Below are 20,558 nucleotides of genomic sequence, written 5' to 3' on the forward strand. Positions count from 1 at the left end.
CAAAACAATTTTTAACAATGATAACACTTGTCGAAATTGTCAATTTGAAATTTTGTCAAAAGTGTGATTGTAAATTTTATCAACCATCAAGTCATCGATTATCGACTTAAATACATTTGTTTTTTGCAAATATTAAATATGAGTTCCGGTTTTATATCAGAGTCAGAAATATTAGAGGCCAGACGGCGACGTCAGGAAGAATGGGAGAAAGTCCGGACTGAAGATCAACCTAAAGGTAATAGATATATCTCATGTGTTTTTTCATCATATTTTCAAAATGTTTATTTTGATAATAAAAACTTATACATATTCACTACCTCTTTTAGTAACTGAACGAATATATTTTTTTTTTATGTCAAATTTTTATATGTTGAAATAGTATTTTGCGCACATCACATGAAAACTAATTAATCATATTCAAAAATCTAAGCATAAACAAAGAGGGACTTATTGTTTTTACAAGGGACCACTTTCAGACAACACTTAGACGTTGGAATAAAGTTCTAACCTGTGCTGTGTAAATAATTTAATGAATGTATGATTATCAACTAAGTTGTTAGGGAAATTAATTGAATATTATGATACCTTGATCTATCTCCAAAAATTAAGGAAACCTGGACATTATTAAATCACAATATGTATTGCTTATTCAAGTAGGCTGTAGGTAGGCTGTAGATGGTAGGTAGTACACTCCGACATGTTATCAGCCTATACTATACCTAGCCTATACTACTAAGAAGAACCAAATATGATTTGACAAATTATGTTCGAAGAAATAAATACTTTTAATTTTATATTAAATATTTAATTCATTTTGGTAGTCTAGTGGTTATAAACATGAATTAGTAAAAATGGCAAAAGATTGAATTCTGTAAATATTATATTCAAATGATTAACTTATGTTTGCAATTTATACATATAAATATATTTTTTATTTGAATATTTAAACTACAGGTAAGAGGGAAACATAACATATAGTATAATCTATGAATGTAAGTGAACTCTTTACCACCAGATAGCCAGGCCAAGCCAGGTTTTAGGTACATTTTTTCAATATTAAAAGCATCAATTTAATTTAGATAATAATTGAGTTACAAACATCCATCAAGATAATTCTTATTAAGTTATACATACAAGATATAGTTTATGATAATATCTATGAACAATTTGTTTTCCAATAACCAGAAGCTCCAGAGGAGGCATATGACAATCGGCCACTGTTCCAGCGGCTAGAAGAACAGAGATTGAAGAAAGAGGCAGAATTTGAGGAGGCACATAAACTTAGTAAGTGTAAAGTTTAGTTCCCCAGATCTCGCTTGTTGCTTTACTGTGCAGTTAAAATTACACCGTTTAAGCTATTATATTGTGTTTCGAGAGTTTAAGTTGACAGAATAGTTTTGATTTATAGGGCTCAAAGATTAAATATGAAATCAATAAAATAAAGTAGTATATGATAATATTAAATTTCATGTGAGCATAATTTACATAAGAGGTATAAAGATACTGTATGCAATACTTGGATTTATTTTGTTAATATTGTTTTAAATCAGTAATATCATGGTAAGGTCATGTGATATAAGTTCATTGGGAGACGGTAACTTCAGGGTTAGCATGAAGCATGTGATCATTCATCATCATTTCAACAGCTTTTATGTTTTTTTTGAGTAGAGTCAGCTTTATTTTACTTTGTCAGTTCATTGGATACTTATATTTAGTCAAAAATATTAATTTATCTTCCAGAGAATATGATCAGAGGTCTGGATGACGATGAAGTTGGTTTCCTAGACCTCGTGGAGCGTACTAAAGCTGAAGTCGCTCAACAGATTAGCATTGAAGAAAAGAAGGAGATGCAAGAATTCAGGTTAGATTCATGCCTTTAAAATAATTAAAAAATAAATAAATGAGGCATATCAGTATAAGATTATGCACATGATAAAACGTGTTAAATTAGTATTATTTGATTAGAGTTGATACAGGATAATGAAAATGATTGTATTTGGTTTATTATGTGATTTAATTTGTAAAATTTTACTAAAAATGTATAAAAAAAGAAAATATGTAATCAATATTCGTTATTAGCAGCCCGTAAATGTCCCACTGCTGGGATAAAGGCCTCCTCTCCCTTCGAGGAGAAGGTTTGGAGCATATTCCACCACGCTGCTCCAATGCGGGTTGGCGTATTCGTTATACAATATTCGTTACTAAATTTAATCATTGCCAATAATTGAATCGAAATCTACAATCTTGAGATTGTAGATTTCTTGTTCTTTTATGAAAAAAATATTTTAGTTATGTTAATTGCAGGGAAAGAGTCTCGAATTTGGCAGAAAGTGAGGAATTGACGCGGCTGAGAGCACAACTAGCCCCCGCTCGGAGCACGCAGACCACAGCTCAAGCACAGAAGAATAAGTTACAAGGGGTAATTACAGTACACATTTTCCTGAAAGATTTCGGCCTAGGCGGCTTTCTTCAAACGAGCCAAATGTACAGGAGATATTACATTATGAACTAACACAGGTGTACTAATTCAGGCGCAGCCCCGTCTTGAGCATAATAAGTGCCCGGGTGTAAGTAGTGCTCTGGTGATCTACCCTTCCCCCAAAAAAGATTTTTAAAAGAATTTAGGGCTGGGATTTTTTTTCCATTCTTAGACATGGAAATTATCACACTGCCAACTTCAAACTTCAGAATTCATGGCAGAATAGTCCAATAACTTTTTAAAGTCACAATCTGTGATTCGACCCCGGGACTATGAGATCTATATAGTCAAATAAATAACTACATACATAATGTGTGATGTGTGAAGTATTGAAGTTTTTAAATTTACTTATTGAACAATTTCGACATTGTTCTATAACCAAAATCATGTATTTCCGAGGCATTTAAGCTTAACATGATCATTTGATACTTTGTCAAATTTAAATCCTTAAGTTAATAAATTATGCCCTCAACCTAAAAATTAAATATTTTAATTAAAAAAAGTAATATTATGAAAATTTTGCATCAAAGTTATACCCAAACGTTGCAATAAAACGCGACACACAGACATTTTATCAAAACTGTAGATATATAATTGAAATGGAATGTTATATATAAAAAAGTATAAAGGCCTTGGATCTCATGACAGTAAATGTCATGAGATCAAAAGATTTTACCCTTAAAAAAGTTCATTCGAATATATTTTTAACTTTACAGGTCGTAGTAAGGAAGCGAAAAGCGAGTGACATGGACGGTGATAAGGAAAAGGGATCGCCCCCACCCAAAAATGGAGTTGTTCACCATAATAGCAGGTTTGTGTTTGTTTATTATTTTACAATAGACAACAATTTGTATTTTTCTATATGTTTATAATGTAGTTATGCGAATGGGTTAAAGAGCCAGTTGGTGGTACCACCATGGCTTATCATTGCTCATGGATATTGGACATAGAACTAAGTCATTACCTCCCTCCATATACTGAAACAGGGGACATAACATCTTAGTTCCCAAAGTTGGCGACTGTAGTTACACTGGCCACTTAACCTTGAAAAAGGAACACATCTTGTCTGAGTATAGCTGATCTGCTATAGAATATGTGATGGTGCTACTCACCCAAATGGGCTCGCACAAAGCCCTTATACCAAGTGAATATGCTAGATAATGCATGTGCATTTCTGCAGAAATTATTAAAAAAACAACTATCATAATCTTAATACCAAGGTAAAATAAAAATCAGCTATACAAACAAAAATACTTTTATCATCACAAGTTAAAATTGCAACCATTCACAAATTGTGTTGACAGCTACCGTTCTGTACCAAGCGAACGAGCGGAATGCCCCTGAGTCAGGCGCACTCTGCCTTATAAAGACTTGTTTTTTTTATAATAGAAATGACTTTCCTACATATACAATGTAATACAGTATGTATAAAAAATTAATTAATTTTTTTTTAATTTATTTCCAGTTTTCTTGTATTATAAACTCATAATAATCATCATTAATCTATTAAGATTGATTAAATCTTAAATCTGTGGTGACTCTTCAACCCTCAATATCTCACTCTTGACTCCAATAACACTAATTTACATCATTTCAGTGCTGATCAGAACGGTCTGTCATCACCGGGGGAGACGATGGGAGCTCTGCGGTGTGTCGGCGTGCTGCCCGGCCTCGGTCACTACGATACGGATACGTCGAGTGACACGGACGACTCCAGTGATAATGATTCTGTAAATATGCTTTTTAATAATTCATCTAATAACAGTTGAGATGGCCGGTATAAGTACATATGAATCTTCGTAGGAAAATTTATAGGTTATTTTTAATTTTTCTACGTCGTTTCCAAGCTGTAGTCTATGAGCTGAGATGGCCCAGTTGCTCAGTCCAATGGTTCTAATCAAGTCAAGCACCACTGAAATTTCATGTGCTTAATTTGTGTTTATAATTCATCTCATGCTCGACGATAAAGGAAATCATTGTGAAGGAACCTGTGTATGTCTAATTTCAACGGAATTTTGTCACATGTATTTCCACCAATCCGCATTAGAGCAGCAAAATAAGCCAAACCTTCTCCTCAAAAGGGAGAGAAGTCCTTAGCCCAGAGCTGGGATATTTGCAGGCTTTATTTAAGGCTTTAGATGATGTCTTAAGATAATAAACTTAAGCCCAATGTTTAAAATTTTACATGCTGCAAATATCTAATACATTTTTTAGGTGTCAGTATGTTGTTCCTTATGACTCTATGGCAAAATTTAATTATTTAAATTAAATTACATAATCAATTGTTTCAGACTGACAAGTGCTGTTTGAAAAGGGATCTCCTCGGTCGCAGGCCGGACCAGACGGGCGAAGGGAAACGGAAGGAGGAGGAGAAGAGTTAAATTTAATTTTGAACTTTATTTCTTGTGTAGTAAAGTTGTAATTGCATTAAATAGCACATAGATATAAAACGCCCATTGGCAATTTTCGATTGTTTGTTATGTAAGGCTGGTTTTTCTTGATAAGGTATCTCGTATAATTTAATAAATATGTGTACATTTATGTTGTAATATAAATACTGAAATTTGTTATTTGTATATCTATATATATAATAAAAATTTGTATTTCAATTATTTAGTAGAAAAGTAATACTTTAGCAGAGGTCTGTCCGCAGCGTTGTGTCTTAATGGCAGTTTTTAAATAATTATTGTATTATAATCTACTTATGCCCGGTTCTCGAAGTTTTGCCCATTAAATATATTAGTCGGTCAACAACAGGTCTCCCGCGAAACTTTGCGTTTATTGAAAAGTTTTTTTTGGATTTTCGAAACCTGTCACAGGTTTTGTTTGTTTTGTTTTTGTCAGGTTTAATTTAATTGTAAACCAAAAGTCACTTATCTACACTTGGCGCGAAAATGATGAAACCTTTTTGGAATTAAGTTTTTAATGTTAAGTACATTACTTCAGTTACAATAAGAGTTTTTGAATAACAATTTACTTTAATTTTTACGTTATTAATGTTTTTTTTTTTTATAAAGACGTAGTCCGCCCTCTGACCGGCCCGTACCTTCTGTCCTCTCTCTAAAATTAAAGATTTGTTAAATTGTAACAATTAATAAATTACAATCAAGAATCCTCTTTTTATGTGCAGCTACGTGCAGCAGCTTTTTGTTTAGCAGCACTAGGACAAAAATCGGCTTACGCTATTAATATATAAGATACACTAGCTGAATCCGCGGTATCAGTATAAACTCCTTCAAAAACATGGATACAAACCAGGGCCGCATCTACCGTATGGCATTTTTGACTTCAGCTCAGAGCCCCGTGGATTCAAGGAGCCTCAGCTTAGTCAAGTCAAGTAAAAGTCAAAAATAGACGATAATGCGAAAGAATCCATAACTTTATTAAATTAAACAGATCGTATGGTTTGCAGCCCTGAGAATCCTGCAATTAATCAAAAACATTCGATTAATTTAATTCAAGTCTACGTTCAGATGTGTCTTAAATGGGGCCCTTAAGTAGTATTAGCCCAGGGCCCCCTAAGCTCACGGTCCGGCCCTGATACCCTTTCATCTACAACGTTACCGTTGTAAGGTAAGAAAAGTAACCATTATCCGTTCTTGGAGTTTTACCAAAGTTGGAGTTAGTACTAAATTTTGTCCAATTTGGTTCAGTGATAGAGCCGTGAAAACGTAACCGACAGACATACTTCGACATTTATAATATTGGTATAGATTATTTAAAACTAGCTACATATCCCAGCTTCGTATGAGAAGGATTATGGCCTACATAGATCGTTTATATTGAAGGACAAACATTTACTTTTATAGACAGCAGACTGGCAAAAGGATCTGAGGGTAAGGTTAACGCCGCCCGTAAACATTGGCGCTGTAAGAAATATTAACCATTCCTTAAATCGCCAATGCACCACCAACCTTGGGAATTTAAATCTTTGTCCTTATACTGATATGACTTATTTATGCTTCAAAAGATAAGTTAAATCTCGGTTACAATACTTTCGTGGGTCAAGACAAATTGCGTTTGACAATAATTGAAGCGATTTCGACCTTCGCTGTAATTCCAAATCCTTTAGTTAAATTTAAAAGTGGCACCGGTTAGTAAAAAACAATTTTCCGGCCCGATAAGAACTCTTTTATAACAAAGATATCCAGGAATCAATTGTTTTATACGCAAACGCTTTCTGGGTTCCATTGTAAACTGCCACAAAAAAGTTACTGGCTGCCCTCAAAGGAGACTTAGTATGCGTTTGCAATTATCGTACGTACGTACGTAATGTTATGAGTATAACATTTTCTCAGAAAATCAAAAATATTTTCTTTAAATAACAATACAGTTGTACATGTACATGTGTATTGTGAAACATGTTCATATTTAATTTCTTTAAATGTATGCCTCAATGATCATTTAACATCTACGTTAGAAATTGCGCGAAAAGCCGTTTCTATGGCAAATATCGTATGAATAGCGGCTGCGCTACCCCAAAGGGTTGTGTCGTAAAAACATTATACTGTGAAAGTAACTAAAATATATCAACTAAGCGAGTCGTATCAACATCGGCTTATAGGCGTTTCGGCAAGCTTCGTTTATTCTCCAATCTGTATGTATGTTGACGACCTCCGTGGTCGTTTTTTACACCGGTTTTCATGGGTACGCCACTCCGAGTCGATATAGTAAAAGTCTAGAGGTTTTCTATGTTGTCTTGGGTCTGGGTGTATGTGGTACCGTCGTTACTTCTGATTTTCCATAACATAAGTGCTTTAGCTACTTACATTGGGATCAGAGTAATGTATGTGATGTTGTCTAATATTTATTATTATTATTTATGTATTTTTTGGTCATTGCTATTAGGCATCATCAATTCATCTGACTGAACTAGATCTATCGATTCTACGTGGACATCTGTGTTTAAATCGTGGTCATTTGTGTTTAAAAAAAACGTATCGTATAATAACGATTCGTTAAATGTTGGAACCGGGCATAAATGATTTCCCTAACGTTAGAAATATTTTTGGAGTCGCCATATTTATAATTGCTTATAACTCAAAGTGTACATTTTCGAATTGTACGATACTTTTAACGTCTACTTATGGCAAAATGAAGCACCATATTGAAAAACCAGTTATATTAAGCGTGAAACACAAACTAGTGTTTTATGAATTTTAGCGTTTTCGATGTTTTAACTTGAATTACAAAAATATTAAGTTTATCTTTAAATTTGAATTAGCGTATATTCAAATATAAATTTTAATTAAATATAATTATTAACTCATACTGATACTGATCACATATTTTCATACATTCGTCATTTTAATATTTGTAATGTAAAAGGAAACTATATTTTAGACTTGATATACGGTGAAGGCTACTATTAATGTTGTTCTGCAGAACCCGAGGCCCTGGTTTCAAAACTCGAGACAGTAAAATATTGGATTTTTGTCGCGATCACGGTCCTATATAAAGGCCTTGCAGCAGAGGAATTCGTAAGTAAAGAGTCGAACCGCTGTTTAAGGAAAATACCGATAACGTTTCGATCAAATCAAATCAATTTTATTCAAGTAAACTTCACAGTGAAGCGTTTTTGAATTGTCGATATTAAAATACTAACACCGTTTCGGAGAGCAGCCTCCAGCGAGAAGAAACGACAAGAAACTCGCATAGTTGCTCTTTTCAAATAAACAGATTCACAATGCTGTTTTTTTTACAATAATTAGTGTCCTGTGATGGAAGCCGAGCCTAATTCCAGCCTTTTTTTTTAAAAGTACTCTTAATGAATAATAAGATTAAAAGATCGTGGGGTGCATTAACATAACCAACATTTAAAATGAGTAGTTGCGAGTGATATGTGTGATACGCATGCGCGACTATCGCCATCTTTGTCGCACCGGGTGTCCCTCGATCGTAACGACGTTCGCAGCGCGTTGACATACGTCAAAACAGATAATTGCAAGATCTGCGGTCAAGAAATTCTCTAAATTCGGACTCTGGATGTTATAAGTGTACGTAAATCAGTTGATCCTGCGTCCGAACTCTTCAATCCCGTCGGATTATAAGAGTAAGATAATAAACGCACACTTGTGCATTAAAATATGTCCTGCGTTTCGGGTTTTAATTAAAAATCATGAAAAACATTTCGTTCATTTAAATTTTATTATTGTGACTTAATACGGGATGGGATTAAAGTCGAGGCCCCAGGTATCCTGCTCTAATGCTCGCAGTGTGTAAAACTTGCTATGCAGGCTTGGTGAATATACATGTATATTTCATGAATTATAAACAAATCAGAAACATAACAATTTAGTGCTGCTTTCTTGTGTATACACTCCTTAATGTTTATACACAGCCTAAATGGTTTTTAATGTAATTTCATGAACATCCTATAACAATATTGTTAAATATATATTGTTTGTAAAAGATATACAATTCGGTATATATAAAATTTTGATCGATACTCTTGTCTATACAGAAGTGAGATGTCTTAAATGTCTTTGTACTAGAGAATGTGATTTATTTAAATCTTACAAGAATATAATGTTGTGAATATAACTTTATAAAGTTGTTTTATTATTGTTATTATTTTGTGTTTGTTTCCTGGCTGCTCCTCGAGTTGTTTAATTGGCTTTACTACTCCTGATGGGCACAGATCACTTGTTTACTAATCCTGATGGCCACACGGGACGGGCTTAAACTCTAGGTCGGGCCGTTAAATAGTGCTTGCCTGGGTTTGAAGCCGTAATCATCGATTAAGATGAACTACTGGGTCATCTCGCTCTATACTAAGCCAGATAAAAACCTACCTCTTAGTCCAAGACACAGACAGAGAGTTGGACTTCACCGAGCCATGGACTTAATCCAGGTTTGAATCCAGGGTAAGAAATTTTACAATGATTTTCAGTTTGAACTTTTATTAAAATATTAAAATTAAATAATTTACAATATTACAATTTAATTTTATTAATACTTTTGGTAACCGAGCGTTAGATAGTCAATTTCATTGTGTTCGATCACAATCGATTCAGACACAGCGTTCACCGGGGCGACCGGATCGACCGGCTCCGGTTCGGTCTTGCTATCTGACACCTTCTTTGGTGAAATGTTGCCTTCATCGCTGCCCTCGTCCGATATGTTCTTCTTATCTTCAATTTTTTTTCTCCGATTTCTAAGAAAAACATAAAAAGTAATTACTGTGTATAATAAACGTAAAATTAATACAAATATCTTCGTGTGAGTGTGCTATTTCTAATGACGCACACATGGGCACCGGCAGGATTATTTTAAAGCAGATGCATCCTTCACATTATACTATAGGATGTTGATATATACAGAACGTACGCACGATAATGCATTTCGTGCGGTACAACGTGCGAACACGTGACGTCGGCCACCGGTGAGTCGCGAGGCAGTCTGTGCTTGTGCAGCGTTCACAGAAACCGGATAGATTAGAGAGGAGTACATTGAATACACGACGCATTGCAGGTGAGTGAACCGCCTTGCATCCACCTTACAGTGGCATTTTTTGTTATCTCGATGGAAAAACACATACACACTTTCCCAACTTGAGGGAGATTTCCACGTGGTTATCACCTGACTAAAATACCCGTCTCTATTGGGGGGCGTCACGAGATCACCTCTACATGCATCCATACGCCACTATGGGCGTACACTATAATATGGGCCACTATAATATGGGCGTACTATATAGTAAGGTGTATATATATCACATAAATTCTAAAATAGTATCATAATACCTTTTAGGATAAGGTTCTTTCAGATGGAAAGTCCTGTAGTGCAGCTTCATACTGTTGCTCTGTGTGAATCTTTTGTCGCATAACGTACACGCGAACGGCTTCTCTCCCGTGTGCGTCTGCGTATACAGGAAAGACATTTCAACCGACTACAACATAACTAAAGAGGTTAATGTCATTATGCCTCTAATCGAAATCGGATCTTAGAATAAACATTAGTTTGTAAGGTAAACGATAACGTACAAACAGACATACCCATTATATTTAATCAAATATTTCAAATATAGGAAATAGACAGTTCTTGATTAATATATCTTCATTATTTATAATACAAAAATCTCTTACTTCAATCTTACTTCCGAAGTTTCGATAGTGACTTTGCAGACATTAAAATGGCATCTTTTCAAGGATCCATTATGAGACATAGATTAAATATACCACGACCAAGGTCAAAGGTTTTTATGTATCTTTATTTCTATAAATCTAAGCAGTGCAAGGAATATTACAAATAATAAATATAAAAAAGACACAAGAAGTGTCTTGGAGCCCAGTTGAAACGAAGTTATAACAACATTTAAGAATAATGAAATGACAAAATAATTATTAAAAATTCCATTCGAATTAAAACAAAAAATAAAGTTTAAATAATATCTTTTTAAAATCGTTTACAATAGAAAGTCACCTGGGCGGCTTTTTTCTTACAGAAAGATTACTACCAGTTCACCTTACTGTAAGCCGTAAAAGAACTTCGATCTAATAATATTCGTTTAAACGATTAATGGTAACACACAAACGGACAATGCTGTTTTGTACAATACGACACATACCAACATGTGACGCTTCAATCCGATGTTCGAGAGAAACTGTCGCCCGCAAGTCTCGCACGAGTGAACCTTTTCCCTCGTGTGGAGATTCTGATGGACTGCGACGCTACCAGGCTAGATATTATTAAATATTATTAATTACTTTTAGCTTGAGTGGGAGTGGGGAGGGGGGGTGGCAATCGGCTCAGGTGTGATCATCAACGTGAGATCGTAGCACACAAATAATCACATGCATTTATATATTTCAGGATAATGAATGTTACGATCTTATCCGGTTTATTTTTTTAATTTAAAACTACAATATTTCAATCTTTTACACAATTAACTAAGAGAATATTTTTAGTATAACATGAGGCATTAAATGGTATCATAACACCATTGATACCACTATCAGTAATTTTTAATATATATATATCACCGCAGAATTGTAAATACCGTTAGATCGTTATCTATCTCGGTGAACGGTGATTTAACTCAAAATAAAACGTCAAAAATTTCGATACTTTGTTATATTTAGGTTAAGTTAGTTTAGAGTTTATAATTTAACTGAAATTACTCACTTCAATAGATTATAATCTACTGAAAAGTAATGCGTTAAATTGTAAGCAGTATGTTACGGTTCACACAATCTCGCGAGATAGTTTATAATCTAACGGTATTTTCAATTTTATCTTTTATAGTTAAAAAAAATATGTAAGTAATTTATATTCATTTGTATACTAATATATTAGTATTTGTAACATAAATGTATATTCATACCGCTAAGGAGGCCCCGCAAATCTCACAGATGTGTCTCTCGTTGGGGGGGCAGAAAGACGTTCCGGGATGTTCAGCAAGGTGATGCTTCAAACACGCCGCTTGAGTATCGAAGTGCTTGCCGCACTGGAATTTAATCAGTTTTTTTATTAGGACTATTGTGATTACAGATCTATTGTATACTAGCTGTACCCGCGACTTCGTGTGCGTTTGAATTTAACAAAAAAGTTATTGTTGTTGCCTAATTTACTCCTTATGACTTCAACATACAAACATACACTACAATTTTATGTATATAGATATATACTTGTTGATTTCCAACCAGAATATATTATACATACATATATAAATGTAAGTAACTAACGTAACTTTGTTTAAATGTTGGAAAATGGTACAGTAGTTTCTTGCGGGTTCTTCTCGATAGAATCTACACTCCGAACCAGTGATAGGTTAACTTAATATAGTTTGCAAAATTACGATACAATAGTATTTGTAGAAGGCTACTTGAATAAATTATATTTTGATTTGTCAAGAAGTTTTTAAACGTTGAAGTTTAGAAACGTTCGGAATACAGATTCTACCGAGAATAACCGGCAAGAAAATCAATTAAAGAACACAACAAAATTGTTGTTTGGTGGTAGAATATTTGATGAATGGCTGGTATCCAGATGGGTTGAACGAAAAAAAAAGGTTAATTCTTATTATTAAATAATAACTCACCTGGTGACACGTGGTTGGTTTCGTCTTTTTTCTTCTCATCTTCTTGTTTCTTCTTATCTCGGGCTTAATTGGAACTTTTTCGAACTTTCTGGAAGACAAGTTATAGGACAAAAGTTAATCCTTTGTTTATTTATGTAAAAATTATAACATACATTGTAAAGAATTAGATATATTTAACTCGAAAATTAGTGAATTTAAATTTAGTTTACGTCTTATTACTAAACTATAACTGTTTTACTGGCTTTTTATACTTTCTCTTTTTGTTTTTATTTTTAATGTAAGTTGTCATTTGTTTGTATTAATTTTAAGTGGAAACTTGATTGATTTATGTATTTCTTATATTTGTTTTTTTACTATTAAGTGTAATTATAATTGTTTGTTTCATAAATAAATAAATATCTAGATAGACTGTCAAAGCTGAGAACACGTCGGAAAAGATACTGACCAACGGTTGGTCACTAAGTGCACGCACACTAGTAAAGTAGTATGACGTTTGGAAAGTGTAACGCTAGATGCCACGCACACCAAGATAATAAACTCGGCTCGTTTGTTTCAGTTCCTTTGTATTGCGACACTCTATCTAAATGTATAAGTAATCTAAGAGTTAATCATTCAACAAAGTTAAAGCAACATTAAATAATCAACTAGAAACTCACCTAGATTTTAATAAACTTGTAATCTGAAAGAAAAAAAAAATTAATTTCACTAATAATAAAACAATTACATACAAGATAACACGCTTACACGGCGAAACAGAACATTTTCTGATTATTTGAAGTGGCAACTTCTTATGGGCGTAGTTGAACGTAGAAATGGGCCATGCTTTTAGAAATATCAACAATTCCTTACATTACGAATATGCCACCAAAATTTACACTGGTTCACTCATCCTTCAAACTTGCACACAACAATACTAAAGTATTAGTACTTAAACGATTCGTACGAAATGTAATGTTTCTGCTATCGTTACCTTATCTTGCATTTTCTTCCCCAATATCTTTCTGGGTTGATGTTCAATCTGCAGACCTTCACTGTAATCAAGATGTTTTATTGAATTTATTTATTTAATTTCTATATAACATAAATAATACTTTAAAAGTGTTACAAAATTATTAAATCGTGTAATTCAGAACTGATGCCAAGCTTAGCCCAACAGTTTCATGTGCGTTAAACCAATAATAAGAGCATCCTTGATAGTACCTATATCGTTCAACTAGAGAAATAATTTATTAATAAATAAAATGTTATCTGTGTTTTTTTCAGGATTGGATCATTAGTTCCGGAGCTTACCTCATACATACAAACAGACAAATTTAACCTCTATATAGTATTAGTATAGCTATGCGTTTTTGATTCTAACTTTATTTGAACTTAGCGTAAACTTTGTCTTTATTTATTTATAGGCAGGTTATATAAAAATATAATTGTTTTTATTTGATATACTCTGTATTAAAATGGTTGAAAAGTAACTAGTGAGTTTCTTGTCGGTTCTTCTAGGTAGAATCTACTTTCGGAACCGGTGTTTTATATTTAATTCAATACTGTAACATGGCGATTCAAACTTTTATGAACTTGAATAAAGAACATTTTGATTTTCTATTCTTAATGTGTGCGTATTTAAACGTGTCTCTATCCTATTCCAATGGAAGTAGGAAAAAAGATAAACAAACCTTACATTTACGTATTTAATGCGATTCACTAATAACTCAGTTATATTGCGCACTGCTAATAGTTTATAATTAATATATCTTTATTTATAACACAACACTATTGCACTCAACTACTTATTTCCACTTTAATTCTACTTCCAAAATTCCGATAGCAGTTTCGTCGACGTTCAAAACGCCATTTTCTCAAGCTATCGCGTCAAGTTGCTGTCAAATGTTATTTATTTGGCTTTTTTCCTGTTATGGTTGGAATAGAGTATATTTATGTTGATGTGAACGTGTTTAAACGTGTCCGTGTCTGTCTTAACTTAACTCACACGACAACTTCAGCATGCATCGCTGAATGGAAGAGATGTTCTTCGTACGCCTTCCTCGTCTCGAAGCGGATGTCGCAGCGGGAACAGAACGTGTTCACATCTTCATCGTCGTCTGGACTTTCCTGAAATAATTTTAACATCGATATCAAATGTAAAATATACCTTATTAAGCTTTAAATAAGTATTTGAATTGTCTGGAAGAGATGGCTACTTAGCTAATAATAATATAAGTCCGCCCGTTGTACAACACATCAAATTTTTTTTTTTGTGTTTAGTCCTAAGATTTCTGTATTTTATATCTGTGGTGTACAATAAAGTATATTAACAATAGCACTTTAATGAAAATATCAAATGTATAAATATTTTAATAAATTCATTATAAGGAGAAGAACCGATAAGAATCTAAGTTGACGACAGTCAGTAATTTAATTTGAACTCTATAAATTAATCTTGTATGTAAATCAATGAGCACCAACTCCACCCCTAAATGACTTAGCAGATATATTGTAAAAAATGTGATATATTTTTATTTCGGAAGGTCGATAGTATCAGCGACAGAAAGAGTCGATTGGCTCACAATGTCGCGCGTGCAGTGCTTGATGCGCTTGTGCTGGTGCAGGCCGGCCTCGCTCACGAACGACGACCCGCACAGCGCGCACACGTACGCGCTGCGGTGCGTGCGCAGGTGCGTGTAGTACGTCGACGAGTGCCTGCCGCCCGGATACGAGTCTTGTTGTTATGTTATCGGGAGGAGTGTCACTACTGGTCATAGACAATGTCGCGTGAGAAATATCTACCATGCCTTACATCGCCAGTGCACCACCAACTTTGGGAACTAAGATGTTATGTCCCTTGTGCCTGTAGGTACACTGGCTCACTCGCCCTTCAAACCGGAACACAACAATACTGAGTTCTGTTGTTTGGCGGTAGAATATCTGATGAGTGGGTGGTACCTACCCCAGGGGCTTGCATAAAGCCCTGCCACCAAGTAAAATACTCGAAACACAGCTTATTGTGCGCTTCGAGTATCGAGGAAGGCTCGATATTCTGTAAAAACTACTGCCATGGGGCGGTACAGTTATGATCTTAGCATAAGTAAGGAATTTTACAACTTAACTACTCAAACAATTATCATAAAATTGTGCATACACGTTGTCAAGTTTACAGAAAGGGTCAAAGTGTCCTACCACACCTACCACACCCCCCACACCCCCTCACCCTTACACTCAGACAGTGACTAGTTTCCCATAAATATATCATTATCTATACCAATATTGTTAAGCTAAACAATATTTATTTACTAAAAGTACAAAATATCAAAAGGCAGATTTGACCACCAATGACTTACCATCAGGTAAACTCATACCATAAATAAATATATAACCTTACCTAAATTCTTCATTGCAGTACGAACATTTTCTTATGACACCGCTGTGGTACTGTTCGTGGAGGATCGCCGTGTTCCTTAAAACATTGAAAATCCAATTTTATTACAATTTCATAGAGACAGATATTGTAACATTTATTCATATAAAAATAATATAAACATTAATTATTCAAGTACTTTTGAAAAGTAAATTAATATATATTTACTTATTATAATATAATATTTTTTATTATTCTTCGACAACGTTTACTTTTGTTAAAATATTCTCAAAACATTTAATACGTTGTTAGTTAAATCGATTAGGTCACGACGTTGAAGAGGCTGTATAATGCAATACCTTTGCCAGTTGTAAAGCATTGTCTATGATATACTTACTCCACCGGACACACGAGATGGCAGCGCAGACACAGGTACTTGGTGTAGTGCGCTCGCATGTGTTTGCGCAGATCACACTTCCACTTGAAACGCATGCGACAGAACCGACACTCGAACGAACCGATCGACTGAAACGGTTCCATTTATATATAGGTTAAAAGCGCACATGAAAATAGGTCATCTTGTGTCGACACTGGGAAATAAAGACATCTCTCAGAGTCGGGTTTAAAGGTCTGGAGGCCTTGGGGCCACAATGGAGGGGAGGCTAGACCAACAGAGACGTTGCAACGTTGGTCTAGCTATCATTTATTAAATTATGTAGTTTGATATGATAGTTCCATCGGGCGCACGGCTAATATTTCTATGACTTTCTATGAGTAAAGCTAAGGGAGACAAGGGGTGCTTATATATACTAATATTATTATGTGATAAAATATATAATGTACATAATTGGTATATTACATAATTTCAATTTATTTAAATTTATATTTTAACTGTAATTTATTATTATTTTATTATTATATAAAAGAGCACCAGACTGTATTAATATAATTGTTACGAGCAAGCCGTGTACAGGCTAAGGAATGTAATCCAGCTCAAAATTGTTCAAGTCCGTAGTTTTAATGTATGTTCTGATTGTATTATGTTTGTGTGTCTTTGAATAATAAATAAAAAAATGAATAAAAGTTATCTGTAGAGGGTAGCTTTAAAAAATATCACAGGTATATATAACAGGTAGGGTACAAATTATATTAAAATCATAACACATGTAAGAACATCAAGATATACCTCCTTATGTCTCAACTTATTGTGTCTCTTCAGCATCTCCTCTTTAGAGAAACCTTTGAAGCAATCGGTACATTTGTATGCAGCTGCTTTATATTTCTCATCATCAGCTCTCGATCTGTGTTCCTGAAACCGATTACACGTAACAAAACTTTAACGAGGTCACATCGCACTTTTATTAAAACTTCGACAAGTTCGAAATTTGAAAAATAATAAACATTATTTTTTTTTGTTAAAAAAATACGTATTCGTCTCGGGACGAACGACAGAAGTGATAACTTAAACAGTCCGAAATACGACTAGTGCTGTGGGAGTGAGAGAGGAGAAGCCTGCCAAGCGTTGCCGTATGTGTAAGAGAAAGGGAAGAAAGATAGACAGGCGTCGTAACGCGTTACGTAACGAAGCGGTTTACCCTCAAATAAGATATCACTTAAATAATGGTTCAGTTTTAAGTGGTCAAATTAAAAAACATCTTTTTAAATTAAGGAACGATACTAACTTTATTGTCTTAACTACAACTAAAAGGTTATATATTTACGATTTTACGTGTGGTTTCTATTTTATCTAACGATTTTTAGATACACTAACTAACACTTAATTATCAAAAGTTAGTGATTTTGATTTCGGTCAGTAAAATTTTTAAGTAAATATGTAACTATAGGCACAAGGGACATAACATCTCAGTTACGAGAGATTAATATTTCAAATACAGCCAATGTCTAGTGACCACATCAGATGGCAAATTTGCCGGTACACCTAACATTGCCAGCAAAAAATATTATAAGCATAATATGTAAATAAAAAGAAAGTAAAAAAACGGCATTTTTTTTGTAAATATAAACTAATCCGCTTATATCCAGTTACATCCAGTTACATTTGAATCTTTGCCAAAATATATCTGATCACATATCCAGTTATATCTGGATATATCTAGTTAGCAGTCGATAATACAATACCTGCACAGCCTGTTCTTCTGTCAAATCAATCTTTTTCCAATTATTACCATCCATTAAATTAATCCTTTTGAATTTATCCTTTGTTTTAAACCCATCTTTATGCTTCCAATCAGTAACGTCATCTTTATCTATATTATCTATGTATGGACTAGTTTCTATCTTTGCATCAACATGATCATTGTCGTGAATATCTTCGGTGTTAAATGAATCATCGACGGTATCTAATTGCACGCTTTCTACTCTTTGTTCATATTTGATTTCGTCTTTAATGGCTTCGTCGTGTTCAATATTTAATTGTTTAAATATATTAGACGTGAATGTTACTCTTCCTAAAGGTGATTCTAGATTATGAGCAGATCTATTTATTTTATATACTGATTCATATGTAATCTGAAAATTTAAATTCATTGATTCAATGCTACTAGCATTACAATTTCTTTTTAGTTATTTCATACATACAATAAGAATAATAATATATTTATCAAGAGGAAGATTTGATCAGAGCAAGAATTTTTTTTTAAATTATAGAGTATGTTAATGCAATTTACTTATTGAGAGTCAATGTAACTATCAAATACGTCTATGTCTATGTAATCTAGGCTAAATATTTTGAAGGACTAGATAGACCTAAAGATCTAGATTTGTAGGCTCAAGATTTGTACTAATACTTTGAGTCAGACCAATACAGTAAATAAATTTAACATGGTAAAATTATTTAATAGCTTCCTAGAACCTCATAGAAAATCAACAGCATTTTATCCCCGCCCCAAAAACATTAAAACCCGTTTATTCTGCACATGATATCAAATTGCTTTCATGTCTATCTATTTACTGTCTTACTATTTTAAAGACTTACCGGGCCTTTCCTCAACATGTCTTTAAGTATTTTTTGCCCGCAATAACTCTTTTCTTTGAACTTGTGAAACTTGTGCAACTGCATTGCACATTCGAAACAAAAATAATGGGGTAGGTTGTCTGATTCGTTCACCTGTAAAGTATTCATTGTATAAGATTAACTGAATATTTATAAAATATACTATGTTTATTTTATTATGTATTTAATTATGAGTCATGTATGTTATCCTCTCAATTGTTGTAAAGATAATGAATGATTTATTTTATTATACTACTATATAAATTGATGTTTCCGTCAACAGACTTGTTGTCAATGCTTTAGGAGTATCTACCTATTATTTTGAGTTTAGTAATTAAATGTGTCTGTTTATTTTATTTCCAGGCAGCATCGTAATAAAAAGTTCAGTATTGTTTAATATTTTTATGTCATTACTTTTCGTATTCTCAGATGATACGTATTGTTCACCTAAGTATGTGTTTTTGTTGTTATGAATAAAATTGTTTAGTTATGTAGTTGAAACAAATTATTTAGTTACTAAGAACCTTAAATGTAGGTTTTATTAACACTTTTATAAATGATCTTAGACCATATAATCTTTGATAATATTACAATAAACAAATAGTTCGCCGAACTAACGTAATGGTAAATGACTATTTATTGAATGAAAATTATAAAATAATACTTACTTTTAAGGCTAAAACTTCTTCGTAATATGATTTTAACTGATGCTGATCATAATTATAAACCTTTGATTCGGTTCGAAGACATATTCTGCATATTTTTAATTCTGCCATTATTGAAACCCATGAATATGATACACAAAATTTAAGGTACCCTTAAGTTTTACATAATGCAAACAAATTACAGAAAATGTATTTTTTATTTAAATAAAAGCCGTAAAATCCAATGTTTTTATTTAAAAACAACAAATTATGACATTGATTGATCAGAGAAAACACTATAGACAGAGTGTCTGAGTGAGACGTGTGTTGCCTGTTGGTTTTTCTATTTATGCTGCGTGTAGATCATGTAAATTTACTTCTTAATCTCACCCAAAGCCCTTAGAATTTAGAGTTCTAATAACATTTATGCGAAACATAATATTTATCATAAAATATGAAATTTAATAGGCATATATTTATAGCTATTAAATTCTGTTTTGTAAAGAAAAATCTTAAAAGAATAAATATCATACTAAAATATTTTTTTCATATAGTATTTTTGTCTAATTTTTTTTGGGTTCCCAAGTATGATTAGGTGTATAATACATAAAATAAATAGAACAAAATCAGGGTTCAATCTCAATCGGAAGAAAATGCAAAAAGATATTGTGGTTTGCAAATTTATTTAGTGTAAAAATATAAGTAAGTAGTTTATTATAAACTTGTTAAATATATTATAATTCCATATCAGTTTAGATTTTGTAAGAAAATTATTATTACACATTTACATAAATAAATGACTAAGTAAAATAACAATGTTTGTGCGATTGGCATCTTTGCAGTGATTTTAATGAAGGTTATAGCCACGTTGAAAACGTGGTTTAACACATTTCACTGCTATTAAAATACTTGGTTTGCTTTTAAAACCGATAACTTAAATGAAACAAAACTATAACATGAACAAATCATATTCAGTCGGTTGTAGGGCTTATCAAGCCCGTCTAGGTAGGTAGCATCCTCTCATCACATAT

The 20,558-nt window shown here is 33.1% G+C and overlaps 2 protein-coding genes across 2 annotated transcripts; one reads left to right on the forward strand and one right to left on the reverse strand.

Annotated features, from left to right (window-relative positions):
• The first annotated feature begins 60 nt into the window (after positions 1–60).
• LOC125073393 (PSME3-interacting protein) lies at positions 61–5,538 on the forward strand. Its single transcript, XM_047684207.1, has 7 exons — positions 61–235; positions 1,186–1,284; positions 1,741–1,861; positions 2,305–2,419; positions 3,196–3,290; positions 4,077–4,209; positions 4,771–5,538. Exons 1-7 carry the CDS (start codon positions 139–141, stop codon positions 4,858–4,860), a joined length of 750 nt encoding a protein of 249 aa, XP_047540163.1. The 5' UTR covers positions 61–138; the 3' UTR covers positions 4,861–5,538.
• A 3,837-nt stretch (positions 5,539–9,375) lies between these two features.
• Positions 9,376–19,814, reverse strand: LOC125073505 (zinc finger protein ZFP2-like). Its single transcript, XM_047684365.1, has 15 exons — positions 19,552–19,814; positions 18,866–18,997; positions 18,010–18,399; positions 17,057–17,179; positions 16,268–16,395; positions 15,895–15,969; positions 15,083–15,215; positions 14,506–14,627; positions 13,492–13,552; positions 13,178–13,200; positions 12,522–12,609; positions 11,805–11,927; positions 11,049–11,159; positions 10,225–10,340; positions 9,376–9,635 (listed from the first exon to the last, which is right to left on the reverse strand). Exons 1-15 carry the CDS (start codon positions 19,657–19,659, stop codon positions 9,431–9,433), a joined length of 1,938 nt encoding a protein of 645 aa, XP_047540321.1. The 5' UTR covers positions 19,660–19,814; the 3' UTR covers positions 9,376–9,430.
• Between the last annotated feature and the right edge of the window lie 744 nt (positions 19,815–20,558).

Source organism: Vanessa atalanta, chromosome 24 (assembly GCF_905147765.1).
Source record: "Vanessa atalanta chromosome 24, ilVanAtal1.2, whole genome shotgun sequence".
Classification (NCBI taxonomy): Eukaryota; Metazoa; Arthropoda; class Insecta; order Lepidoptera; family Nymphalidae; genus Vanessa; species Vanessa atalanta.